General features: G+C 32.6%; 1 protein-coding gene across 9 annotated transcripts in view; it reads right to left on the bottom strand.

Annotated features, from left to right (window-relative positions):
- Window positions 1-863: 863 nt before the first annotated feature.
- Window positions 864-25413, bottom strand: part of LOC127716069 (uncharacterized) — a 75123-nt gene continuing 50573 nt past the window's right edge. Inside the window, exons 6-12 of one of the 9 annotated variants that reach the window (XM_052222191.1) lie at window positions 21614-21670; window positions 18310-18378; window positions 17632-17685; window positions 16895-16963; window positions 13991-14059; window positions 7472-7540; window positions 864-1516 (exon numbers count right to left, since the gene is read on the bottom strand). In XM_052222191.1, coding sequence (XP_052078151.1) covers window positions 1491-1516; window positions 7472-7540; window positions 13991-14059; window positions 16895-16963; window positions 17632-17685; window positions 18310-18378; window positions 21614-21670 — 413 coding nt within the window. In that variant the 3' untranslated portion in view covers window positions 864-1490. The remainder of the gene's footprint in view (window positions 1517-7471; window positions 7541-13990; window positions 14060-16894; window positions 16964-17631; window positions 17686-18309; window positions 18379-21613; window positions 21671-25413) is intronic. The other 8 variants (XM_052222408.1, XM_052222327.1, XM_052222480.1 and 5 more) reach the window with 8 other exon arrangements.

Genomic DNA, 25413 nt, shown 5'->3' with positions numbered 1-25413 from the left:
CTTCACGGCCTTTTCACAAACTTTTCACAGCCTTTTCACGACAGTCATTCCACGGTATTGTCACGGATAAGTTTCACGGCCCACCGTAAATTAACCGTAACAAACACTGTAAAAATCACCAGCATTTTTACGGACATTTTCACGGCCAATCTACGGGGGATTGTTCCAGTAGTGAATTCTGACTTAAATGAACAAATGGTAGAGCTCAACATTCTGAACATTTAGGTCGTGTCAGATTTTCTCTATTTATAACGGTTTTCAAATTAATAGACAAAACTTGCATTTTACCCTTATGTTCTATTTTTAGGCATGTGGGCCATCTTGGTTAACAGGACACATTTTTTAAACTAGATACCCCAATAATGATTGTGGCCAAGTTTGGTTAAATTTGATTCAGTAGTTTCAGAGGAGAAGATTTTTGTGAAAGTTAACGGACGACGACGACGCAAAGTCAGGAGAAAAGCTCACTTAGCCCTTTTCAACCTATTCACCATTCCAGGAGCAGACACCTACCACTTATGACAAATTTTTAAATGTACTTGTGAGAAGTGGGAAAACATCTGTTCTGAAGATTGATACGGTATAATTTAAATTGGACATGATATTTGTAGAATATAATTGATGCATTTTATCCAAGTACCTTTCTCTTAAATTTCTTTTTCTTTTTCATATTTTGATACATCCATAATCAGAACAAAGACCAATCGACTCAAAGTTCATCTTTCCAAAAGAATGTCTTCACATGCAAATGTTATCACAGCATTTGGACAACTTTGACTGACATATGAAACAACATCCAAATACTCTATCATGTCATGCACAATAGGTCTAATTTTTTTTATAATAAAGAATTGACAACAATATAAATAACACTGATTACTTTACTTATAGAAAGTTGCTTTCCAAAAAAAATAAATGAAGTCTTTTTCTTCCATTTTAAATGTAGAATATAAATTAAAAGTCAGCTGAATACATTTTTTGTTTTAAATCATCATCCTTTTCCAACTGTCAACGTTATTTCTTGCTGTTTAGAAATTTCGTGTACTAGAGAATGTTGATGACTGTAGGTCGCAGTTATAAATATTAGCAAGTATACTAACTGCCTGGAACTGTTGAACTTCGGAGATATATATTATACAAGAAAGTTGATGTTTCATTTTTCTTTCTTCTACGATAACTTGTATTCCGCCTGACAACAAATCACAAAAGCAAACTGTTAGGAAGAGAATGATCAAATGATAACTCACAACAAACATCACTGAATATTAACAACTTGTTCTTTTGGTATACATTGTTTTTATTTCTCCAGAATTTCCAACTGTTTATTTGCAGTGTCAATCTGGTATCTTTCTATTTTAAACATTTTTTCAGCTAACTGTTACACAATTGCTGATTTTCTTGTGACCTATACACCAAAAATTACACCATATTTTTTTTGCAATAGGATGTTTCAGCATAAGCTTTACAAGTTGTGTTTCTTCTTATTTCTGTCAAGACTTACAGGAACTACTAGTATCTGAAAAGAGGTAAAGTTAGGTTTATATCATTGTATACTAAAACACATTAATGCTGAACAAACACTTCTGTACTAACAACACAAGAGTTAAATACTTAAATGCTACAATACAGGAAAAATAATGTTCAGAAATCTCTTCCTTGTACAGCAGTCACACATAGACAAATAACTTATGCCATATTATGGCCAATGGGAAACATATATACCTTCTAGTACCAGAGACAACATGTACCATATAGCTTTTAACATTTAGCAAAACCCATACCGCATAAAAAAAAACCTTAGCAAGACAAAGTGTGTCTCTTAACTTAGGACAGGCACATAAACAACTAGAGGCTCTAAAGAGCCTGTGTCGCTCACCTTGGTCTATGTGCATTTTAAACAAAGGACACAGATGGATTCATGACAAAATTGTGTTTTGGTGATGGCGATGTGTTTTTAGATCTTACTTTACTGAGCATTCTTGCTGCTTACAATTATCTCTATCTATAATGAACTTGGCCCAGTAGTTACAGTGGAAAATATTTTGTAAAAATTTACAAAAATTTACAAATTTATGAAAATTGTAAAAAATTGACTATAAAGGGCAATAACTCCTTAAGGGGTCAGTTGATAATTTTGGTCATGTTGACTTATTTGTAGATCTTACTTTGCTGTACATTATTGCTGTTTACAGTTTATCTCTATCTATAATAATATTCAAGATAATAACCAAAAGCTGCAAAATTTTCTTAAAATTACCAATTCAGGGGCAGCAACCCAACAACGTGTTGCCTGATTGGTCTGAAAATTTCAAGGCAGATAGATCTTGACCTGATGAACAATTTTATCCTTGTCAGATTTGCTCTAATGGCTTTGATTTCAGATATATGAGCCAAAAACTACCTTTTTCCCTATGTACTATTTTTTAGCCATGTCGGCCATCTTTTTTCGTGGGCGGGGTCATCGGACACATTATTTAAACTAGATACCCTAATGAAGATTGTGGACAAGTTTGGTTAAATTTGTCTTAGTAGTTTCAGAGGAGAAGATTTTTGTAAAAGATAACAAAAATTTACGAAAAATGGTTAAAAATTGACTATAAAGGGTAATAGCTCCTTAAGGGGTCAACTGACCATTTTGGTCAAGTTGACTTATTTGTAGATCTTACTTTGCTGAACATTATTGCTGTTCACAGTTTATCTCTATCTATAATAATATTCAAGATAATAACCAAAAACGGCAAAATTTCCTTAAAATTACCAACTTAGGGGCAGCAACCCAACAACGGGTTGTCAGATTCATCTAAAAATTTAAGGACAGATAGATCTTGACCTGATAAACAATTTTACTCCATGTCAGATTTGCTCTAAATGCTTTGGTTTCAGAGATATAAGCCAAAATCTACATTTTACCCCTATGTTCTATTTTTAGCCATGGCGGCCATCTTGGTTGGTTGGCCTGGTCACCAGACACATTTTTTAAACTAGATACCCCAATGATGATTGTGGCCAAGTTTGGTTTAATTTGGCTAAGTAGTTTCAGAGGAGAAGGTTTTTGTAAAAGTTAACGACGATGGATTCACTTATTTTGGCCGTTTTATTTGTTCTTTGGATATTGTCTTACTGGTCGGTTTTGTTATTTTTAAGTTTTTTTTATCTACAATTGTCCTTGCAAAAGGCGCAAACAATGTGTTAAAATCAACCATGCGACTTATTTGAAGATTTAGCTGACCTTTATTGTTGTTTAACGATTTCAATCATATAACTTGTACGTAGATCGTATTTCCCCCTCAAAGAGTTATTCAAATGGTTCTTAAACGTATAGACAGCGTGAAACTCTCACTACACCAGGCAATGAATATACGACATTTCTATTCCGACCGGACAAAGCTGCGTATTTATACATCCGAACAGCCTAACGGACGCACCCCTGTAGCAAGGGTGAATATTTCTATACCCAAGTCAATCCTTTGGTTTTGAAAAAAGGGTGATAAAGGTATACATTAATGCGACAGCAACCCAACGACACAGACAAATCAAAACATTAAAAGACAATATACAATATTTTGTAATAGAAAGATGCCTATACAGAATAATAAGCTCAAAACCGCCCCATGACTAGAAAATACGGAGTGATGAGAATAGCTCACTTGGCCCTTTGGGCCAGGTGAGCTAAAAAGGCGGCGTAAAACATATGTGTGAGCACTCATCCCTTCCAGTAACCTCAATAAACCATGTTTCCCCGACTAAAATACCCAATAGATTAGGTGTTAAAAAGTCATAATATATAGTCATGAAAAGCATGACCTTGTAATATGCAAGTAATGCAACATATAAGTATTGAACCAAAAGGGTTCGTAACTGTAAAGCCAAACACAATCAATACAAATGAGCACCTTTCTAACCAAAGCACCATACTTCTGAGAGAATTTAGTAAAGATTGTATTACTAAGTAATTTGTAGCATAAAAATCCCTGACTAAATAATTTAATGGTTGTTTTCATAAATTCATGAAAGTTGAACAGTCCAGAGCAAATATAATATGTACGTCTATGCTTGGAAGAGATCCCCGCCATATTTCAAATGTATGCAGGCGTGTTCCATAATTTACATTTGCCTACCATATTTATTTATAAAACTCTCTTCTCTTCAACCTTGCTCTATGTGCGACCTAATGTGGACATATTGAAAACCAAATTCCAGAATATTTTTTTTTGTATCATTTGAGGGGAAATGGCATACCCTGAAAAATTTGTATAGTATTTTATTAAATTTTTTCTTGAAACTATTTTCATCAGCTACACTGGTAGTTGTTCAAGGGTTCCGGGTAGTTAGTGGTTCTTTGTGTTAAACGATTAAACATGTAGGAGCCTGTTGTTCAGTGGTTGTCGTTTGTTGGTGTGGTTCAACGGTGTTTCTCGTTTCTCGTTTTTATATAGATTAGACCATTGTTTTTCCTGTTTGAATTGTTTTACACTAGTCATTTTACGGCCCTTTATAGCTTGCTGTTCGGTGTGAGCCAATGCTCCGTGTTGAAGGCCTTACTTTGACCTATAATTGTTAACTTTTTATACATTGTGACTTGGATGGGGAGTTGTCTCATTCATTATCACTCATACCACATCTTCTTATTTATATAAACATCTTTTTATTTTTACTTTCTTTTTATTTGTTTTTGCATTTGTGGGTTTTAAATTCTTTTCTTTTTTTTTTACTGACAGGGTCGGAGTCGTACACATTTGGTGAGTATCTCAACCGTTTCTTCTTGAGCTGAACATTCGTATTTCCTAACCAAAAATTAATATGTTTTAAAAGATATACACAAATATATAAATGCCTATTTTTCCCACCATCCGTTTGCGCATGCGTAAATGTTCATTTCACCAGCTGTGTTGGAATTGCAATCATGCATATGCAATGGACTATGTGAAAATTGGAGATCATGTTTTATATTTAAAAGATGTCATAAAGAAAATGACAGAGGATGTGATTGCTTAAAAAACAAATTTCTATGGGACAGACTTGAAAACAATAGCGTGTGCAGTTAAACTGAGAAGAATAAAGCGTGAAATCCATTTTCGAGGTTAGAAATAGTTGTTAAAACAATGAATTAAACCAAATAAAACATAATTTCTGCCTACCAGTGATTCTAAAACTGCACGAACTTATAAATTATAAATCAAATTGTACTACAAAGCTTACATCAGAAGTATTCCTATTATCTATGAAATGCTAGCACAAGAAAATCAAGGAAATATAATTTGCTTCTAAATTTTAATTCTAACAGCCCGGTAAGACTAGCCTGCACATCTTTATACAACTGTAAGCGTGTTGTAAAATATGTACTTTCAACATAGTAACTAATGAAACAAACAAAATATGTATCAAAACATTTGCTATTCATTATAACATTAGTGAACAAGATTAATTACTTTCAGTTTGCTATAAAAGAGGGACAGTCAAACTCGTAGATCGAAAACAAACTGACAACGCCATGGCCAAAAATAAAAAGACAAACAGACAAATAATAGTACAGATGACACAACATAGAAAACCAAAGACTAAGCAACACGAACCCCACCAAAAACTGGGGGTGATCTCAGGTGCTCAAGAAGGGTAAGCAGATCCTGCTCCACATGTGGCACCCGTCGTGTTGCTTATGTACTACAATAAGCTGTTAATTTTGTAGATTACAATACCAATTTTAATATAGATTTAATTTTTTCTTACTGATCGTAATTTCAGTTCTTCTAAATATTTTGATGTTAATTCTACTTATGATGATAAAGTTGGGAGATGTTTTGAGCAGGAAATAGTCCTATGTCGCAAAATGTAAATATCTTAAGTCAAGTCAAAATTAAGACGTGGTCTATTTTTGACCTTCAAATAATATTTTGGTGATGACAGATATCTGGTAGTCAGTATCAAATGTATTCAGAACTTGTGTAGAACAGGAGGAATTTAGAACTTAATTAATGGTAACCTTTCATTTGCAAGATACTGTATCGACATTCATTTGTTGTAAAGGACCATATGATCACCTATACATGTCTTGTCTACTTTTATTTATTAATAATTGTTTGGTTGAAACATAATTGATGTTTTCTAAACACCTTATGCTATTCATTATAAAGATAACAAAAACACTAGAAAATGCTAGAAAGCAACATAGAAATATAATACATGCAATTTTATGGCGACATAAGCCACATCATGGTCACAATGAACTGAACAGCATGTTGCCTATATGAATCTAAATTTCACCAATGAATCAGCTGATAAGCTGCAATAACAACTTAGTATAACTAGACATCATTGAGATGGGAGCCATCTCTGTGGGCCCCGCTGTAAATAACAGGTTACTATTTGACTATTAAAGATGTTAGTGGTTGAATCTCTTAGAGCAGGTTACATGTGCTATTAAACAGTACACCAGCTGCACTTTACCCTTTTTAATTTTTAGAAATATAATATAAAAGAAAAAAAAAACTTCTTGAAATAGACACAGGTTATTTCGCATTACTTGTAAAGCCAGAATTATGCCATTTAAATTGTTGGAACTTTGTAATGTATCTGTATTCACTAGATTAAATAGTTCTTGTGTTTACCTATAAAACAGTCCATTTTTAAAGTACAGTAAATATTTTTATCATGTGGAAATCTATACGTCAGTAGTCCTAGGCTCCGCTAAAATACTTCAGATTGAATTATTTGATTGGTTTAAATGTGTTGCGTTGCCAATCTCCCTATCTTGGTTTATTTTATCTTTCAGAGTGATAACACAACATGTCCTGGTGGAGTAATATCTCCACATATAATTACTCAATAGAGAACAGAACTAAGCCAGTTGTATGGATTGACGGAAAAAGACATAAAGATGAGTCCTGCAGCAAATGTTAAGGACTACAATGACAATGATCCGCATCAGTTTTCGTGTGGTAAAAAATTTGTATGGATAAGCTGATATGAAGCACTTTTTTAAGTTATTACACCCTCTAGTGTTGGTTAATATACATGTCAAGTATAAACTTTGAAATCATAACGGTTCTAAAGATATAGAGCGGACACGATCTTTACCATAGGACATAGGGTTGTCAACTGAAACCAAAGTTTTTGACCTTGAACTTTGACCTAGGAAGTTGTACAAACATTATGACACACCCTCTGGTGTTGGTTACTATACATGTCAAGTATAAAGTATGAAATTATAACAGTTCTCTAGATATAGAGACACAATTTGTTACGGACAGAGGGACGGACAGACTGATCACTATAGGGCGATTCGCCACTTGGCGGGGCCCTTATTAAATAATTTGCTTTGTCAGGCAGACATAATTCAAAACTTTCGATGATTTGTCTCTTATTAACAATACAGGATTCCATATTTCAAACTATATATGATGTAAAATTTATTGTTAAATGTTAAAATCAAGCAGACATGGAATTCTAAATTTTTGTGAAACTGATATCTAACCTGCTATTATTCCACCTTGCGAAGAGGTATCACGCTGTAGTAGTGGTGTTTTCTGTTCCAGAGGCTGTTCTGAAAAATAAATTAGAAATATTTCAATATGAAGAATAAGATCTGTTATACCATTGAACAAATAAAATGCTTCGCTGGGCGCAGCTTGATACGACCGCAGAGGTCGAACCCTGAACAGTTGGGGCAAGTATGGACACAACATTCAAGCTTGATACAGCTCTGAATTTGGATTGTGATTAAATATTTGACACAGCATAGGTTTCTGACACAGAAAGAATGTGGTCTAAGAACTTCAATTTTTTTAATTTACCTATTATGGTCCAATGTCCAAAATCAAAATACATGGTTAGATTCAGCATATCAAAGAACCCCATATATTCAATTTTTGTTGAAATCAAACACAGTTTAATTTTGGACCCCAACTTGGACAAACTTGAAAACTGGTCCCAAAATCAAAAATCTAAACACATGTTTAGATTCAGCATATCAAAGTACCCCAAGAATTCAATTTTTGTTAAAATCAAACTAAGTTTAATTTTGGACCCTTTGGACCTTAATGTAGACCAATTTAAAAAACGGGACCCAAAATTAAAAATCTAAAAACACGGTTAGATTTGGCATATCAAAGAACCCCAATAATTCAATTTTTGATGAAATCAAACAAAGTTTAATTTTGGACCCTTTTGACCTCAATATGAACCAATTTGATAGCAGGCCCACAAAATAAAAAATCTAAATACATGGTAAGATTCAGCATATCAAAGAACCCCATATATTCAATTTTTGTTGAAATCAAACAAAGTTTAATTTTGGACCCCAATTTGGACCAACTTGAAAACTGGGCCAAAAATCTAAAATCTAAATACATGTTTAGATTCAGCATATCAAAGAACCCCATATATTCAATTTTTGTTGAAATCAAACAAAGTTCAATTTTGGACCCCAACTTGGACCAACTTGAAAACTGGTCCCATAATCAAAAATCTAAACACATGTTTAGATTCAGCATATCAAAGAACCCCAAAAATTCAATTTTTGTTAAAATTAAACTAAGTTTAATTTTGGACCCTTTGGACCTTAATGTAGACCAATTTAAAAAACAGGACCCAAAATTAAAAATCTAAATACACGGTTAGATTTGGCATATCAAAGAACCCCGATAATTAAATTTTTGATGAAATCAAACAAAGTTTAATTTTGGACCCTTTTGACCTCAATATGAACCAATTTGATAGCGGGCCCACAAATAAAAAATCTAAATACATGGTAAGATTCAGCATATCAAAGAACCCCATATATTCAATTTTTGTTGAAATCAAACAAAGTTTAATTTTGGACCCCAATTTGGACCAACTTGAAAACTGGGCCAAAAATCTAAAATCTAAATACATGTTTAGATTCAGCATATCAAAGAACCCCATATATTCAATTTTTGTTGAAATCAAACAAAGTTTAATTTTGGACCCCAACTTGGACCAACTTGAAAACTGGGCCCATAATCAAAAATCTAAACACATGTTTAGATTCAGCATATCAAAGAACCCCAAGAATTCAATTTTTGTTAAAATCAAACTAAGTTTAATTTTGGACCCTTTGGACCTTAATGTAGACCAATTTAAAAACGGGACCCAAAATTAAAAATCGAAATACACGGTTAGATTTGGCATATCAAAGAACCCCAATAATTCAATTTTTGATGAAATCAAACAAAGTTTAATTTTGGACCCTTTTGACCTCAATATGAACCAATTTGATAGCGGGTCCACAAATAAATAATCTAAATACATGGTTAGATTCAGAATATCAAAGAACCCCAAGAATTCAATTTTTGATGAAATCAAACAAAGTTTAATTTTGGACCCTTTTGACCTCAATGTGGACAAAGTTGATAACGGGGCCCAAAAATCAAAAATGTAAATACATGGTTAGATTCAGCATATCAAAGAACCCCATATATTCAATTTTTGTTGAAATCAAACAAAGTTTAATTTGGACCCCGATTTGGACCAACTTGAAAACTGGGCCCATAATCAAAAATCTAAATACATGTTTAGATTCAGCATATCAAAGTACCCTAAAAATTCAATTTTTGTTAAAATCAAACTAAGTTTAATTTTGGACCCTTTTGACCTTAATGTAGACCAATTTGAAAACGGAACCAAAAATTAAGAATCTAAATACACGGTTAGATTCGGCATATCAAAGAACCCCAATAATTCAATTTTTGATGAAATCAAACAAAGTTAAATTTTGGACCCTTTGGACCTCAATGTGGACCAATTTAAAAACGGGGCCCAAAATCCAAAAACTTAATACACGGTTAGATTCAGCATATTAAAGAACCCCAAGAATTCAAGAATAAAACCCCATTGAAATTGATCAAGAAATAAGCAATTTATATGAAGTATCTTCTTTTGCACAATACTGTGCAATTGAATATTTCTTGCTATTGTGCAATACTGTACAATTGACAATTTCTTGCTATTGCGCAATATTGTGCTATTGGATATTTCTTGCTATTGCGCAATACTGTGCAATTGAAGATTTCTTGCTATTGCGCAATACTGTGCAATTGAAGATTTCTTGCAATTGTGCAATACTGTGCAATTGAAAATTTCTTGCTATTGCACAATACTTATTATATAATAATTTACACATCCTGTTTGGTGTGTATCTCCTACCATATCATTATTATTTGCTTTTAAATATTAATCAGAAATAACCAACTTAAAATGGAAAATTTTAAAAGAAAAAAAAAAGGAAAAAAAGAAAAAAAAATCAAAAAAAAAATCCCCCCCCCCAAATTTTTTGAACCCCCTTATGATTCATCACCCCCAAACTCAATCCCAGCCTTCCCTTTGTGGTATGGTACCTTGCAGTACAATTTCAGAGAGATCCATACACTTGAACACAAGTTATTGTCTGGAAACTAGAAAAATGCTTATTTTTGGCCCCTTTTTGGCCCCCAATTCCTAAACGTTTCGGGCAATTACCCCCAAACTCAATTCCAGCTTTCCCTTTGTGATATGGAACCTTGTAGTACAATTTCAGAAATATCCAAACACTTACACACAAGTTATTGTCATGAAACTAGAAAAATGCTTGTTTTTTGCCCCTTTTTTTGCCCCTAATTCCTAAAATTTTGAGGCAATTACCCCCAAAATCAATTACAGCCTTCCCTTTGTGATATGGAACCTTGTGGTACAATGTCAGAGAGATCCATACACTTACACACAAGTTATTGTCTGGAAGTTACAAAAATGCTTATTTTTGGCCCCTTTTTGGCCCCTAATTCCTTAACTGTTGGTACCATAACCCCCAAAATCAATCCCCACCTTCCTTTCGTGGTATTGAACCTTATGGTAAAATTTCATGGAGATCCATTCACTTAAACTAAAGTTAGAGTGCGAAAACCAATGTGTCTTCGGACGACGCCGGACGACGCCAGACGACGACGACGACGACGACGACGACGACGACGACGACGACGACGCCAACGTCATACCAATATACGACCAAAAAATTTTCAATTTTTGCGGTCGTATAAAAACAGTTGATCATTAATGAATAAATTTCGAGGGTAATATCTCCTGAAGAAATGTGAAAAGACACACAATTGCCTTATTACATCATAGAACAATGAATATCTTTTGTCTTGTAATTAAATGGTATAATGTATCAAAATTTAATTTACTGTAATAATTATCCTTATGAAGACCTTAGACTGAAAATTGGGAAAGATATTTTCATGTGCATAGAAACAAATTTGCGATAAAAACAACATATACTCAACAACCAAAGAAACGCACCACTTACACATTAATTTCTATATGGAGAGTACCGTCTTTTGGTATGTATAGTGCGCACATTTATACCCTGGGTCATGTTTCTTGTAAGAGGGGTGCGCGTTATACATGCCTACAGACATTTTCTTAGTCTTTTTTCAGGTCCAAACTCCCGACAAAGAAATTTCCAGGAGTAGTGGAGAGTACGGAATATTTTTGAATAAAAATGACAGAGGATGTGATTGCTTAAAAAACAAATTTCTATGGGACAGACTTGAAAACAATAGCGTGTGCAGTTAAACTGAGAAGAATAAAGCGTGAAATCCATTTTCGAGGTTAGAAATAATTGTTAAAACAATGAATTAAACCAAATAAAACATAATTTCTGCCTACCAGTGATTCTAAAACTGCACGAACTTATAAATTATAAATCAAATTGTACTACAAAGCTTACATCAGAAGTATTCCTATTATCTATGAAATGCTAGCACAAGAAAATCAAGGAAATATAATTTGCTTCTAAATTTTAATTCTAACAGCCCGGTAAGACTAGCCTGCACATCTTTATACAACTGTAAGCGTGTTGTAAAATATGTACTTTCAACATAGTAACTAATGAAACAAACAAAATATGTATCAAAACATTTGCTATTCATTATAACATTAGTGAACAAGATTAATTACTTTCAGTTTGCTATAAAAGAGGGACAGTCAAACTCATAGATCGAAAACAAACTGACAACGCCATGGCCAAAAATAAAAAGACAAACAGACAAATAATAGTACAGATGACACAACATAGAAAACCAAAGACTAAGCAACACGAACCCCACCAAAAACTGGGGGTGATCTCAGGTGCTCAAGAAGGGTAAGCAGATCCTGCTCCACATGTGGCACCCGTCGTGTTGCTTATGTACTACAATAAGCTGTTAATTTTGTAGATTACAATACCAATTTTAATATAGATTTAATTTTTTCTTACTGATCGTAATTTCAGTTCTTCTAAATATTTTGATGTTAATTCTACTTATGATGATAAAGTTGGGAGATGTTTTGAGCAGGAAATAGTCCTATGTCGCAAAATGTAAATATCTTAAGTCAAGTCAAAATTAAGACGTGGTCTATTTTTGACCTTCAAATAATATTTTGGTGATGACAGATATCTGGTAGTCAGTATCAAATGTATTCAGAACTTGTGTAGAACAGGAGGAATTTAGAACTTAATTAATGGTAACCTTTCATTTGCAAGATACTGTATCGACATTCGTTTGTTGTGAAGGACCATATGATCACCTATACATGTCTTGTCTACTTTTATTTATTAATAATTGTTTGGTTGAAACATAATTGATGTTTTCTAAACACCTTATGCTATTCATTATAAAGATAACAAAAACACTAGAAAATGCTAGAAAGCAACATAGAAATATAATACATGCAATTTTATGGCGACATAAGCCACATCATGGTCACAATGAACTGAACAGCATGTTGCCTATATGAATCTAAATTTCACCAATGAATCAGCTGATAAGCTGCAATAACAACTTAGTATAACTAGACATCATTGAGATGGGAGCCATCTCTGTGGGCCCCGCTGTAAATAACAGGTTACTATTTGACTATTAAAGATGTTAGTGGTTGAATCTCTTAGAGCAGGTTACATGTGCTATTAAACAGTACACCAGCTGCACTTTACCCTTTTTAATTTTTAGAAATATAATATAAAAGAAAAAAAAAACTTCTTGAAATAGACACAGGTTATTTCGCATTACTTGTAAAGCCAGAATTATGCCATTTAAATTGTTGGAACTTTGTAATGTATCTGTATTCACTAGATTAAATAGTTCTTGTGTTTACCTATAAAACAGTCCATTTTTAAAGTACAGTAAATATTTTTATCATGTGGAAATCTATACGTCAGTAGTCCTAGGCTCCGCTAAAATACTTCAGATTGAATTATTTGATTGGTTTAAATTTGTTGCGTTGCCAATCTCCCTATCTTGGTTTATTTTATCTTTCAGAGTGATAACACAACATGTCCTGGTGGAGTAATATCTCCACATATAATTACTCAATAGAGAACAGAACTAAGCCAGTTGTATGGATTGATGGAAAAAGACATAAAGATGAGTCCTGCAGCAAATGTTAAGGACTACAATGACAATAATCCGCATCAGTTTTCGTGTGGTAAAAAATTTGTATGGATAAGCTGATATGAAGCACTTTTTTAAGTTATTACACCCTCTAGTGTTGGTTAATATACATGTCAAGTATAAACTTTGAAATCATAACGGTTCTAAAGATATAGAGCGGACACGATCTTTACCATAGACATAGGGTTGTCAACTGAAACCAAAGTTTTTGACCTTGAACTTTGACCTAGGAAGTTGTACAAACATTATGACACACCCTCTGGTGTTGGTTACTATACATGTCAAGTATAAAGTATGAAATTATAACAGTTCTCTAGATATAGAGACACAATTTGTTACGGACAGAGGGACGGACAGACTGATCACTATAGGGCGATTCGCCACTTGGTGGGGCCCTTATTAAATAATTTGCTTTGTCAGGCAGACATAATTCAAAACTTTCGATGATTTGTCTCTTATTAACAATACAGGATTCCATATTTCAAACTATATATGATGTAAAATTTATTGTTAAATGTTAAAATCAAGCAGATATGGAATTCTAAATTTTTGTGAAACTGATATCTAACCTGCTATTATTCCACCTTGCGAAGAGGTATCACGCTGTAGTAGTGGTGTTTTCTGTTCCAGAGGCTGTTCTGAAAAATAAATTAGAAATATTTCAATATGAAGAATAAGATCTGTTATACCATTGAACAAAAAACAGTTGATCATTAATGAATAAATTTCGAGGGTAATATCTCCTGAAGAAATGTGAAAAGACACACAATTGCCTTATTACATCATAGAACAATGAATATCTTTTGTCTTGTAATTAAATGGTATAATGTATCAAAATTTAATTTACTGTAATAAATATCCTTATGAAGACCTTAGACTGAAAATTGGGAAATATATTTTTATTTGCATAGAAACAAATTTGCGATAAAAACAACATATACTCAACAACCAAAGAAACGCACCACTTACACATTAATTTCTATATGGAGAGTACCGTCTTTTGGTATGTATAGTGAGCACATTTATACCCTGGGTCATGTTTCTTGTAAGAGGGGTGCGCGTTATACATGCCTACAGACATTTTCTTAGTCTTTTTTCAGGTCCAAACTCCCGACAAAGAAATTTCCAGGAGTAGTGGAGAGTACGGAATATTTTTGCTAAAACCTTGATTGTTTTTATGTTTTCTTGTTATATTTGTAATATGTATCTTATTGTTCTTGATTTGTCATGTTTTATTCAAATAAAAAACATTTTATATCTCTGTAGTTATGTTTATCGTGTAAATTTGTCCATCTGTTTGCAATCTGGAAATTTGCCATGTCTTAATAAAGACACAATAAAGCTTTTGTTGTCGGGTAAATTAGTCTCTGTGTTCCTTGTTGTCATAACTTACTGTTTTTGTATGTGTTCATCATGGAGAGTAGAAGAAAAGTGTATGAAAATTGAATAAACCACGCTCGTTTTGAAAAGATAAACCATTTTCTCTAATGTATCAGGTGATCGCCAGTCATGTTGGCCAGTCATGTGACTTGATATTGTAAAGTGATGATTTAGTCTATGAGAAGTTTATTTTTCTAAATATGTTTCTACTTTTTAACTTTTAAACAACTGTTTAAAACCGTTCAAGAAATTGTGATTGAAAACATGATAATCCCATAATTGTAACCTGAATGAATTTAATTAGGAACAAGGTGAACCTGTAACTGATTTGTTTTGACATCTATTAGACCCATTGATTGAGGTGTGATAATCCGGATTAACAGCTAGAATCAACAAACAAACAATAAAAATAATGAGATTTTAACAATTTATTACAGCACTAATGATGTTAATGATAAATCATTTGACTGATTCGTAATTATGTTATTGTTTCAATCAGAACATTAATTTGGATATTGAATCTTGTCCTTGATACTCAAACAATTTATTAAATTTGGTTTTAAAAAAACAAACTTAAATGTAGATTTATCTCAATCTAATAAAATTCTTATTCATTTGTCAGAATATTTGCAATTTCATATTAATTACGTATTCCGTACGGAATTCTCCGACATCGGTGTCCATTTAAAAAACTTCCTGTTTACCTATAGAATTCCTGTTTGCTGATTTTGGAGCTGTAACTTTTCAGAAAATGTCTAAAAGTCTTATACAAACAATTAACTTTTTTCTCACGTTTCTTGGACCATAAAGGGGGTGCACACTATACACAAATGCACACTACACACCCCAAAAGACGGTAAATTTATTTTTGCATTCACATTTTCAAAGTGATGGTAAGGTACCTTGCAGTACAATTTCAGAGAGATCCATACACTTGAACACAAGTTATTGTCTGGAAACTAGAAAAATGCTTGTTTTTTGGTCCCTTTTTGGCCCCAAATTCCTACACATTAAGGGCAATTACCCCCAAACTCAAACCCAGCTTTCCCTTTGTGATATGGAATCTTGTAGTACAATTTCATAAAGATCCATACACTTTCACACAAGTTATTGTCCTGAAACTAGAAAAATGCTTGTTTTTTGCCCCTTTTTGGCCCCTAATTCCTAAAATTTTGAGGCAATTTAATACCCCCAAAATCAATCCCAGCCTACCCTTTGTGGTATGGTACCTTGCAGTACAATTTCAAAGAGATCCATACACTTGAACACAAGTTATTGTCTGGAAACTACAAAAATGCTTCTTTTTGGCCCCTTATTCCTAAACGTTTTGGGCAATTACCCCCAAACTCAATTCCAGCTTTCCCTTTGTGATATGGATCCTTTTAGTACAATTTCAGAAAGATCCATACACTAAAACACAAGTTATTGTCATGAAACTAGAAAAATGTTGTTTTTTGCCCTGTTTTTGGCCCCTAATTCCTAAAATTTTGAGGCAATTACCCCCAAAATCAATCCAAGCATTTCCTTTGTGATATGGAACCTTGTGGTACAATGTCAGAGAGATCCATACACTTACACACAAGTTATTGTCTGGAATAAAATTGAGAATGGAATTGGGGAATGTGTCAAAGAGACAACAACCCGACCATAGAACAGACAACAGCAGAAGGTCACCAACAGGTCTTCAATGCAGCGAGAAATTCCCGCACCCGGAGGCGTCCTTCAGCTGGCCCCTAAACAAATATATATACTAGTTCAGTGATAATGAACGCCCTACTAAACTCCAAATTGTACACAAGAAAAAAAAATGGAAGTTACAAAAATGCTTATTTTTGGCCCCTAATTCCTCAACTGTTGGTACCATAACCCCCAAAATCAATCCCCACCTTCCTTTTGTGGTATTGAGCCTTATGGTAAAATTTCATAGAGATCCATTCACTTTAAAAACTAAAGTTATTGTGCGAAAAACCAATGTGTCTTCAGACGCGGATGACGCCACATCATACCAATATACGACCGTGTAACTTATGACATAAAAACAATGAAAATAACTTGATTTTCAGTTTCTAAAAACCATTTTTTTTTTCAATTACCAATTTGAAATTGACTTTTCTCAGACTTTCTATTTTTGACTTGTGTGGATGACATCTCAGTTGTCGCCCCTAAAATGAAAATTTCTCTGTAAACTCTGCATTTATTTAAAGGTTATGCTTAAAATATGCTAGATTTCTAGAAATTTGTAGCAAAAACAAGAAATTGTGAAATAACTATACATGATAAGATGTGGTGCTTTACCTTGACCTTTGACCTAGGAAGTTGTACATACATTATGACACACCCTGTGGTGTTGGTTAATATACATATCAAGTATAAACTATGAAATCATAACAATTTTCAAGATATAGAGCGGACATGATCTTTACCATAGAACATTGGGTTGTCAACTGAAACCAAAGTTTTTGACCTTGAACTTTGACCTAGGAAGTTGTACAAACATTATGACACACCCTCTGGTGTTGGTTAATATACATGTCAAGTATAAAGTATGAAATTATAACAGTTCTCTAGATATATCACGGACACAATTTGTTACGGACGGACAGACTGATAACTATAGGGCGACCCGCCACTAGGCGGGGCCCTTATTAAATAATTTGCTTTGTCAGGCAGACATAATTCAAAGCTTTCGATGATTTGCCTCTTATTAACAATACAGGATTCCATATTTCAAACTATATATGATGTAAAATTTATTGTTAAATGTTAAAATCAGGCAGATATGGAATTCTAAATTTTTGTGAAGCTGATATCGAACCTGCTATTATTTTACCTTGCGTAGAGATATCACACTGTGGTATTGGTGTTTTCTGTTCCAGAGGCTGTTCTGAAAAATAAATTAGAAATATTTCAATATGAAGAATAAGGATCTGTTATACCATTGAACAAAAAGCAATTGATCATTAATGAATAAATTTCGAGGGTAATATCTCCTGAAGAAATGTGAAAAGACACACAATTGCCTTATTACATCATAGAACAATAATTATCTTTTGTCTTGTAATTAAATGGTATAATGTATCAAAATTTAATTTACTGTAATAATTATCCTTATGAAGACCTTAGACTGAAAATTGGGAAAGATATTTTCATGTGCATAGAAACAAATTGTGATAAAAACAACATATACTCAACAACCAAAGAAACACACCACTTACACATTAATTTCTATATGGAGAGTAATTTTATTTTTGCATTTATATTTTCAAAGTGATGGAAATGAGTCAAAATTTTTGTGACAAACGTTTCTGAAGTCATAAACACCAAATTCTGGGAAAATGAAAATTTTCTTAATTTTTATTTTTGACATCTCAAAATACACATTTTTAACCAAAGAGTAAAACACTGTTGCCAAATTTCTGAAAACTAAAGTCATGTGTAACTTATGACATAAAAACAATGAAAATAACTTGATTTTCAGTTTCTAAAAACCATTTTTTTTTTCAATTACCAATTTGAAATTGACTTATCTCAGACTTTTTATTTTTGTCTTGTGTGGATGACATCTCAGTTGTTGCCCCTAAAATGAAAATTTCTCTGTAAACTCTGCATTTATTTAAAGGTTATGCTTAAAATATGCTAGATTTCTAGAAATTTGTAGCAAAAACTAGAAATTGTGAAACAACTATATATGATAAAATGTGGTGCGTTATTTGTGTTGTAAAGTTAAGAAAATTGCATCTTTTGAAGATTATTTTGACATCTGTTTCGCAAAACTATAGAGCTAAGCTTAAAATCAATAATTTGCTAAATATTATTCCTCTTATTAATTGAATACATAATAATAATCTGTTTAATTTACATTTTTGGCCCTCTGGTATCATAATGAACCTTACTCAGTGCTTCAAGATGAAGATAAAATATCTCATAACACATCAAGGAAATAATATAAATATGTTTAATTTAATGCGTCTTTATTAGAACTATATATTTAAACAATAAATTAAAACAAAATAAATAAAAGCTAAATTTCTATTTGCACGGCTAACATATTTATTTTCTATCCTTTCTCTTTTGTTAATAGCATCCTCCTTCTTGTTTTCTTTAACATTGTTCAGTAGACCGGACACATCTTCCATTATAAACATTTGCTCATTAGTTTACTTTCGATTATGATAACTGTTTATTCATTACACCTTACACTTTAACACATTTTCTTCCGTGTTTGTCACTTTAATTTTGAATTTTCTGTGAAAAAGGACCATATGCTTTTATAGTGAAGAGTAATTATCTGTAAAGTGTTTAACAGTTTGGAACACTTTGTCAATTTATGGTGTTTTCATGAAAGGTGCGAAACTACATATGTTGGTTATCATTATAGGTCTAGTCAAATCATGTACCAGAACTAAGCTGCACAAAAGGAAGGCAGAATAATAATAAACGATTAGTACAATTACAATTTTTTTGGGATTACATAATAATAATAACAAAGAAAATTTTTCATATCTTTGCTGTTTCCAAGACTATGGCAGCCATTTTGAATTTTCTTAAGTCAAAAGCATATCTACACTTACACATGTTACATGTTAAGTTTCATTTCAAGTTGTGGTACATTTAATTTTTTTTTATATTAATGTTGTTTTAAAGGGTTCGGTGTTCATTTTGATAATTCTATCTTCAAAGTGCACATCTACACATGGTTGTTATTGTTAAGGTTATTTATCATCAAGGTTGGTAAAAATGCGTTCTGCCTGGAGCAGCTGGATACGACCGCAGAGGTCGAACTCTGAACAGTTGGGGCAAGTATGGACACAATATTCAAGCTTGATACAGCTCTGAATTTGGATAGTGATTAAATATTTGACACATTATAGATTTCTGACACAGAATAAATGTGGTCAGATAACTTATTAAATTGCTTCGCCGAGCGCAGCTGGATACGACCGCAGAGGTCCAACCCTGAACAGTTGGTGCAAAAATGGATGCAATATTCGCCCTTGATACAGGTCTGAATTTGGATTGTAATTAAATATTTGACTCATAAAAGGTTTCTGACACAGAATAACTGTAGTCAAAGAACTTAGAATTGGTTATATGATTTGAATTTATATTCAATTATTTTGCTTTTGTGCAATACACTATGCTGTAGCGTATTAACCCCCCCTGCCTTTTTCCCCCCAAAAAAATTCTTTCCCTCAAGATATGGTCATAATCTCAATTCAAATTTCCAATGGAGTTAGCAACCATAATTACCCATTTAAATTTACCATAGTGATAACTTAATCTATTTTATAATAGAATTTAAAATATGGTGTCAAATATTTCATATGGATTTTTTTGTAAAAAAAAAAAATGCAACATTTGCAGATATTTTTACTGGTCGTCCTTTATAAATATGCATTTATTTAAACATAATTTAAAAGCAGTGTAAGGGAGGTAATCAAAACGTTGTATTTGGATTACCTACCTTCTGTGTGAAGTATGGAACCTTGTGGTCAAATCCATTGACTAATACTTAAGTATTTGTCCGGAAACCAGAAAAACCTTGTTCCTCCTCCTCCCTCACCCCCTTTTTGCCCCTTATTCCTGAACGGTTGGAGCCATAACCCCCAAAGTCAAACCAAACCTTCCCTTTGTGGTATGGAACCTTGTGTTTCAATTTCATAGAGATCCATAGACTAATACTTAAGTAATTGTCCATTAACCAGAAAAACCTTGTTTTTCCCCCCTTTTTTTGCCTCTAATTCCTGAACGGTTTGAGCCATAATCCCAAGAGTCAATCCCAACCTTCCCTTTGTGGTATGGAACCTTGTGGTACAATTTCATAGAGATCCATACACTTATAGACCAAGTTATTGTCTGGAAACTAGAAAAATGCCTTTTTTGGCCCTTTTTTACCCCTAATTCCTAAACAGTTGGGACCATAACCAAAATCAATCCCAACTTTCCTTTTGTGCTATTGTACCTTGTGGTTAAATTTCATAGAGATCCATTCACTTATACTAAAGTTATTGTCCTGAAGCCAAATGTCTTCGGACAAAGACGGCAACCACATGATAGCAATATACGAACGCAAATCTTTTGCGGTCGTATAAAAAATCATTCGGGAACCAGACACACAAAAATGATTGGAATAATAATAATTATGAAAAAAAAACAGAGGAATAGCAATAAATATTTCACCCAAATGTCATTAGGGGTAACATAGTTATAATCCTAATTAATAATTGATTTACCAATTAAAGTTTGAAAGCTATCAAAAAAGAAATTATTGAGCTAGATATACATCAATATACAACTCAAATAAAAATTCTGACAAAAGTTAAAAGATATCTAAGTATTTCTATGGATGTTTGTGCAAGGAGTTTAATAGTACAGAATATATATATGTCTAAGGACATTTGTTCAAAGACTGAAAAAAGCATGTGGTTATAAAGGTACACATAGTTTTCAATATTCAAACTGCATTCAATACTCTCTTGTTGCATACAAGAAAAAAGTTTGTTTTTTTCTCTTCTTTAAATTGTCACTACTAATGAATAGCACTGTAATTCTATATGTAGGGATGTTTGGTAACTTTTCTCAGGTGTAGTATTTGAAACCCTTCATGCACAGTTTAACCTAGAGTTAATTTAACCAATATTCTAACAAATATTATTTAAAGGAGATTTTTTATTTGATTAAACACATATAAACACTTTTAATGTGTCATCATGATAACAATAAATATTCTTAATATCTATTACCAATTTACTCTGTAGTCTGCATTTGACTGATGTTTAATGGTTTTTTTTGCTTTGAAGTCTTGTACTTACCATTACCAATTTCTTGTCCATGTTGTAAGTTAACGTATGTCCCACAAAGGAAAAATACTGAAACATAAAAATAAATATTGTATAAAAATGTTAGAATTACCGTTGGAATTAACCATTACCGCTTCATGAAACTAAAACTAGCCATCCCATCTAAATTCAATTTTAAGTATAACATATACATGATACATGTTAATTTTGATGATAATTCAAATGACCTTTTAAAAATTGATCAATAAAGGTGAGAAATATTGTTTACCTTTCATGTCATTTACTTCTACCATAAAACACAAAATTGAAACAATTTGTAAAAGTGTTCAGCTGAACCCTATGTCTTGCCAGTGATTGCTGCTGTCAGTTTCAAAGTTTAATGTTGACTGCAAACATTAAGTTCATCTATAGATCCTAAAGAAGATTCTGTCCAAGTTTCATAACCCAGAAGGTTTAACAAAGTCATTGTTTCTAAAAAAATCATTCACCATGCAAGGTCTGTTTCTAAGTATAAACTGACGGCAAAAACCCCATTTATCTGTAAAATAAATAAATGGGGAATGTGTCTATGGAACACGGATGATGCCCCCACTTGCATATAACATTATAAAGGGATATAACTCAAGAACGGTAAAAGTGACTCTACCCAAATTTGTACTTGATCTGAGTTTTGTTGTAATAAGCATTGTGTATAAGTTTCATAACAATTGGTTGAGGCAAACTTAAGTTAGAGAATTGAAACGAAAAATTCAGCAATTTACCATTTGTAAAGGGGCATAACTGTAGAACGGTAAAAGTGACGCCACCAAAATTCAAACTTGATCTGTGTCTTGTGGTAAAAAAAATTGAATATAAGATTCATAACATTTGGTTGACATGGTTGAGGCAAACTCCGAAACATATTAATGAACTAAAATTAAAAAAAACATACAAGACTAACAAAGGCCAGAGGCTCCTGACTTGGGACAGATGCAAATATGCTATATCTGATAAACTTGAACCTAAGAATGTATCTTAATGTTGAGTACCAAAAAAAAGTAATTTTTCAGTAAAATATAAAAAATCAAAAAATGTATTCTCAAAATTTTGCTCTAAATAGTATCTGCTTTATAACCATATTACAAATAGGCTTATGTCCAAGTATCATAAAATTCCATGAAGGTTTGAAAGAGTTGTGTATATCTTAAAACAAAACTAAACCACAGACTAAACATAAATGTTGTCGATGCCGAAGACGTAATGTAGCAGCATCGATATATGAGCTTCAAAGACTTATGCTAGACATATTTTTAAAAATTATCAATACAATAAAACATACACTGTTGTTTCATGTGAAGTCAGATTTTTACACACACTTATCCATCCACAATAACTGGTTTGAAAGATGTGTATACACTAAACAAATAAATCAATTAAGTTTCATTTTTCTGATCAACAATAGAATAGTCAATGGCATTGTAGTAGGTACCCCGACGTTATTTAGTCAGACCAACAATTGACAAACCTCTAGAAATACAAACAATTCACTCTCGAAATAATAGCATGATATGAAGCAGACACTGACACCTCAGGAACAGAGCTAGAAATGTATCTTGGATCAACGAAAGTCTAATAATAGGTAATTAGTCTATACAATTGTTCATTGTTACTGTGAAAAACAGATAAATATAAACACAAGAATTTTTTTGGTGTAAGATTGATGCTTTTTGTACACCCCAGCTTAGAGAAGTGGTGATAATTTCATTATAGTGATAAAGGGGTCCATTTGTCCTTCTGTCTGTCATCCAGACACATTTTTTTTTCAATCAAAAAATGAATTTTAACCAAACTGTCACATTATAATCTTTAACTATGTAATGTACACAATGTAACTGAGTATAATCTTTAACTATGTAATGTTCACAATGTAATTGAGCATCTCTTTATTTACTTTTTGTTCAAAATGAATTCTTTGGTTTCTCACACCAAATAATGGACTTTTAGAAGGTAGCATTCCTCTCCTGCAATTCCTCCTAATCCAGTGAATTTCAATCAAACTTTCACAATTTCATGTTATAATGCCATTGTGAACCTCCTGTTTAACTTTCTTATCAGAATAATTTCTGGGGTTTACCATTCAAAAAAAAGGAGTTTTCTATTTCATATTATGATTACTACATCCTCCATCTACAACCTCACCATAGCCAATGTAACCTGAAATAAGGCAGCCACAAAAAGTATGCTAGGAATTTTTTCTATCAACTGATCAATAAATTAATACAAATTTTCTGAAAAAATTATCTTCAACATTTGCTACTTTACACACAAATAAACTAGAGGCTCTAAAGAGCCTGTGTCGCTCACCTTGGTATATGTGCATATTAAACAAAGGACACAGATGGATTCATGACAAAATTGTGTTTTGGTGATGGTGATGTGTTTGTAGATCTTACTTTACTGAACATTCTTGCTGCTTACAATTATCTCTATCTATAATGAACTTGGCCCAGTAGTTACAGTGGAAAATATTTTGTAAAAATTTACAAAAATTTACAAAATTTATGAAAATTGTAAAAAATTTACTATAAAGGGCAATAACTCCTTAAGGGGTCAATTGACAATTTTGGTCATGTTGACTTATTTGTAGATCTTACTTTGCTGTACATTATTGCTGTTTACAGTTTATCTCTATCTATCATAATATTCAAGATAATAACCAAAAGCTGCAAAATTTTCTTAAAATTACCAATTCAGGGGCAGCAACCCAACAACATGTTGCCTGATTGGTCTGAAAATTTCAGGGCAGATAGATCTTGACCTAATGAACAATTTGATCCTGTCTGATTTGCTCTAAATGCTTTGGTTACAGAGATATGAGCCAAAAACTGCATTTTACCCTATGTACTATTTTTTAGCCATGTCGGCCATCTTGATTCACGGGCAGGGTCATCGGACACATTTTTTAAACTAGATACGCTAATGATGATTGTGGACAAGTTTGGTTAAATTTGTCTCAGTAGTTTCAGAGGAGAAGATTTTTGTAAAAGATTACAAAAATTTACGAAAAATGGATAAAAATTGACTATAAAGGGCAATAACTCCTTAAGGTTGCAATTCTGTAAATATAGACAATGCAATTTCCCATAGGAACTCCCTTTGCGGCTAAAACTGTGACACTTTTACTATGAAGTTTCGTGAAAAATAATATCCCAGAACGGAAAGTTTATATGCACTACTATTTTATTCAAAGGTCAAAATATAGGGCTGTGCGGCATATTTTCAACATTTATATGCCCTGAACTTCTAAGAGTTTAAACTTATACTAAAATTCTATACTACCCTTACCTTCATATTTGGACTTCCTAAGAATTAAAATTTAGGCGCTACCATGTTTTTCTATACTGGTTACATTTCCAAGTGATGTCTCTATGAGATGAAACACCGAGATCATAAATGGGAACCAGTACATTAACAAATTAACATATCTATGAATATTATATATCTCCCCAAAAGAGGCGTGGTTTGAGAAACAGCTGTATTTACAAAGTGCAACCTATACAAACATTTATTCAAATAGAAAACCTTCTAAAAACACTTTTTCTCACAACAATACTTATTTATCAGAATTATAGCCTTATGGAAATCACTGCATATACTCTAAGTTTCCTTTTACAGTACATTTTATACCCCTACCCCTGTTTCAGTTTTTTAAAGAATTTGAAAACAAGACTTTAATCATTGCCAGCTTACCCTATGTGCATGTTTTCTGACATGAAATGTCTAAAACATGTTTGAAACTATTCTGATAACAAATTGAAAGCATTTTAGAATAC

This window comes from Mytilus californianus, unplaced genomic scaffold (assembly GCF_021869535.1).
Source record: "Mytilus californianus isolate M0D057914Y unplaced genomic scaffold, xbMytCali1.0.p SCAF_1, whole genome shotgun sequence".
NCBI lineage: Eukaryota > Metazoa > Mollusca > Bivalvia > Mytilida > Mytilidae > Mytilus > Mytilus californianus.
This window is presented reverse-complemented; position numbering and strand designations above follow the sequence as displayed.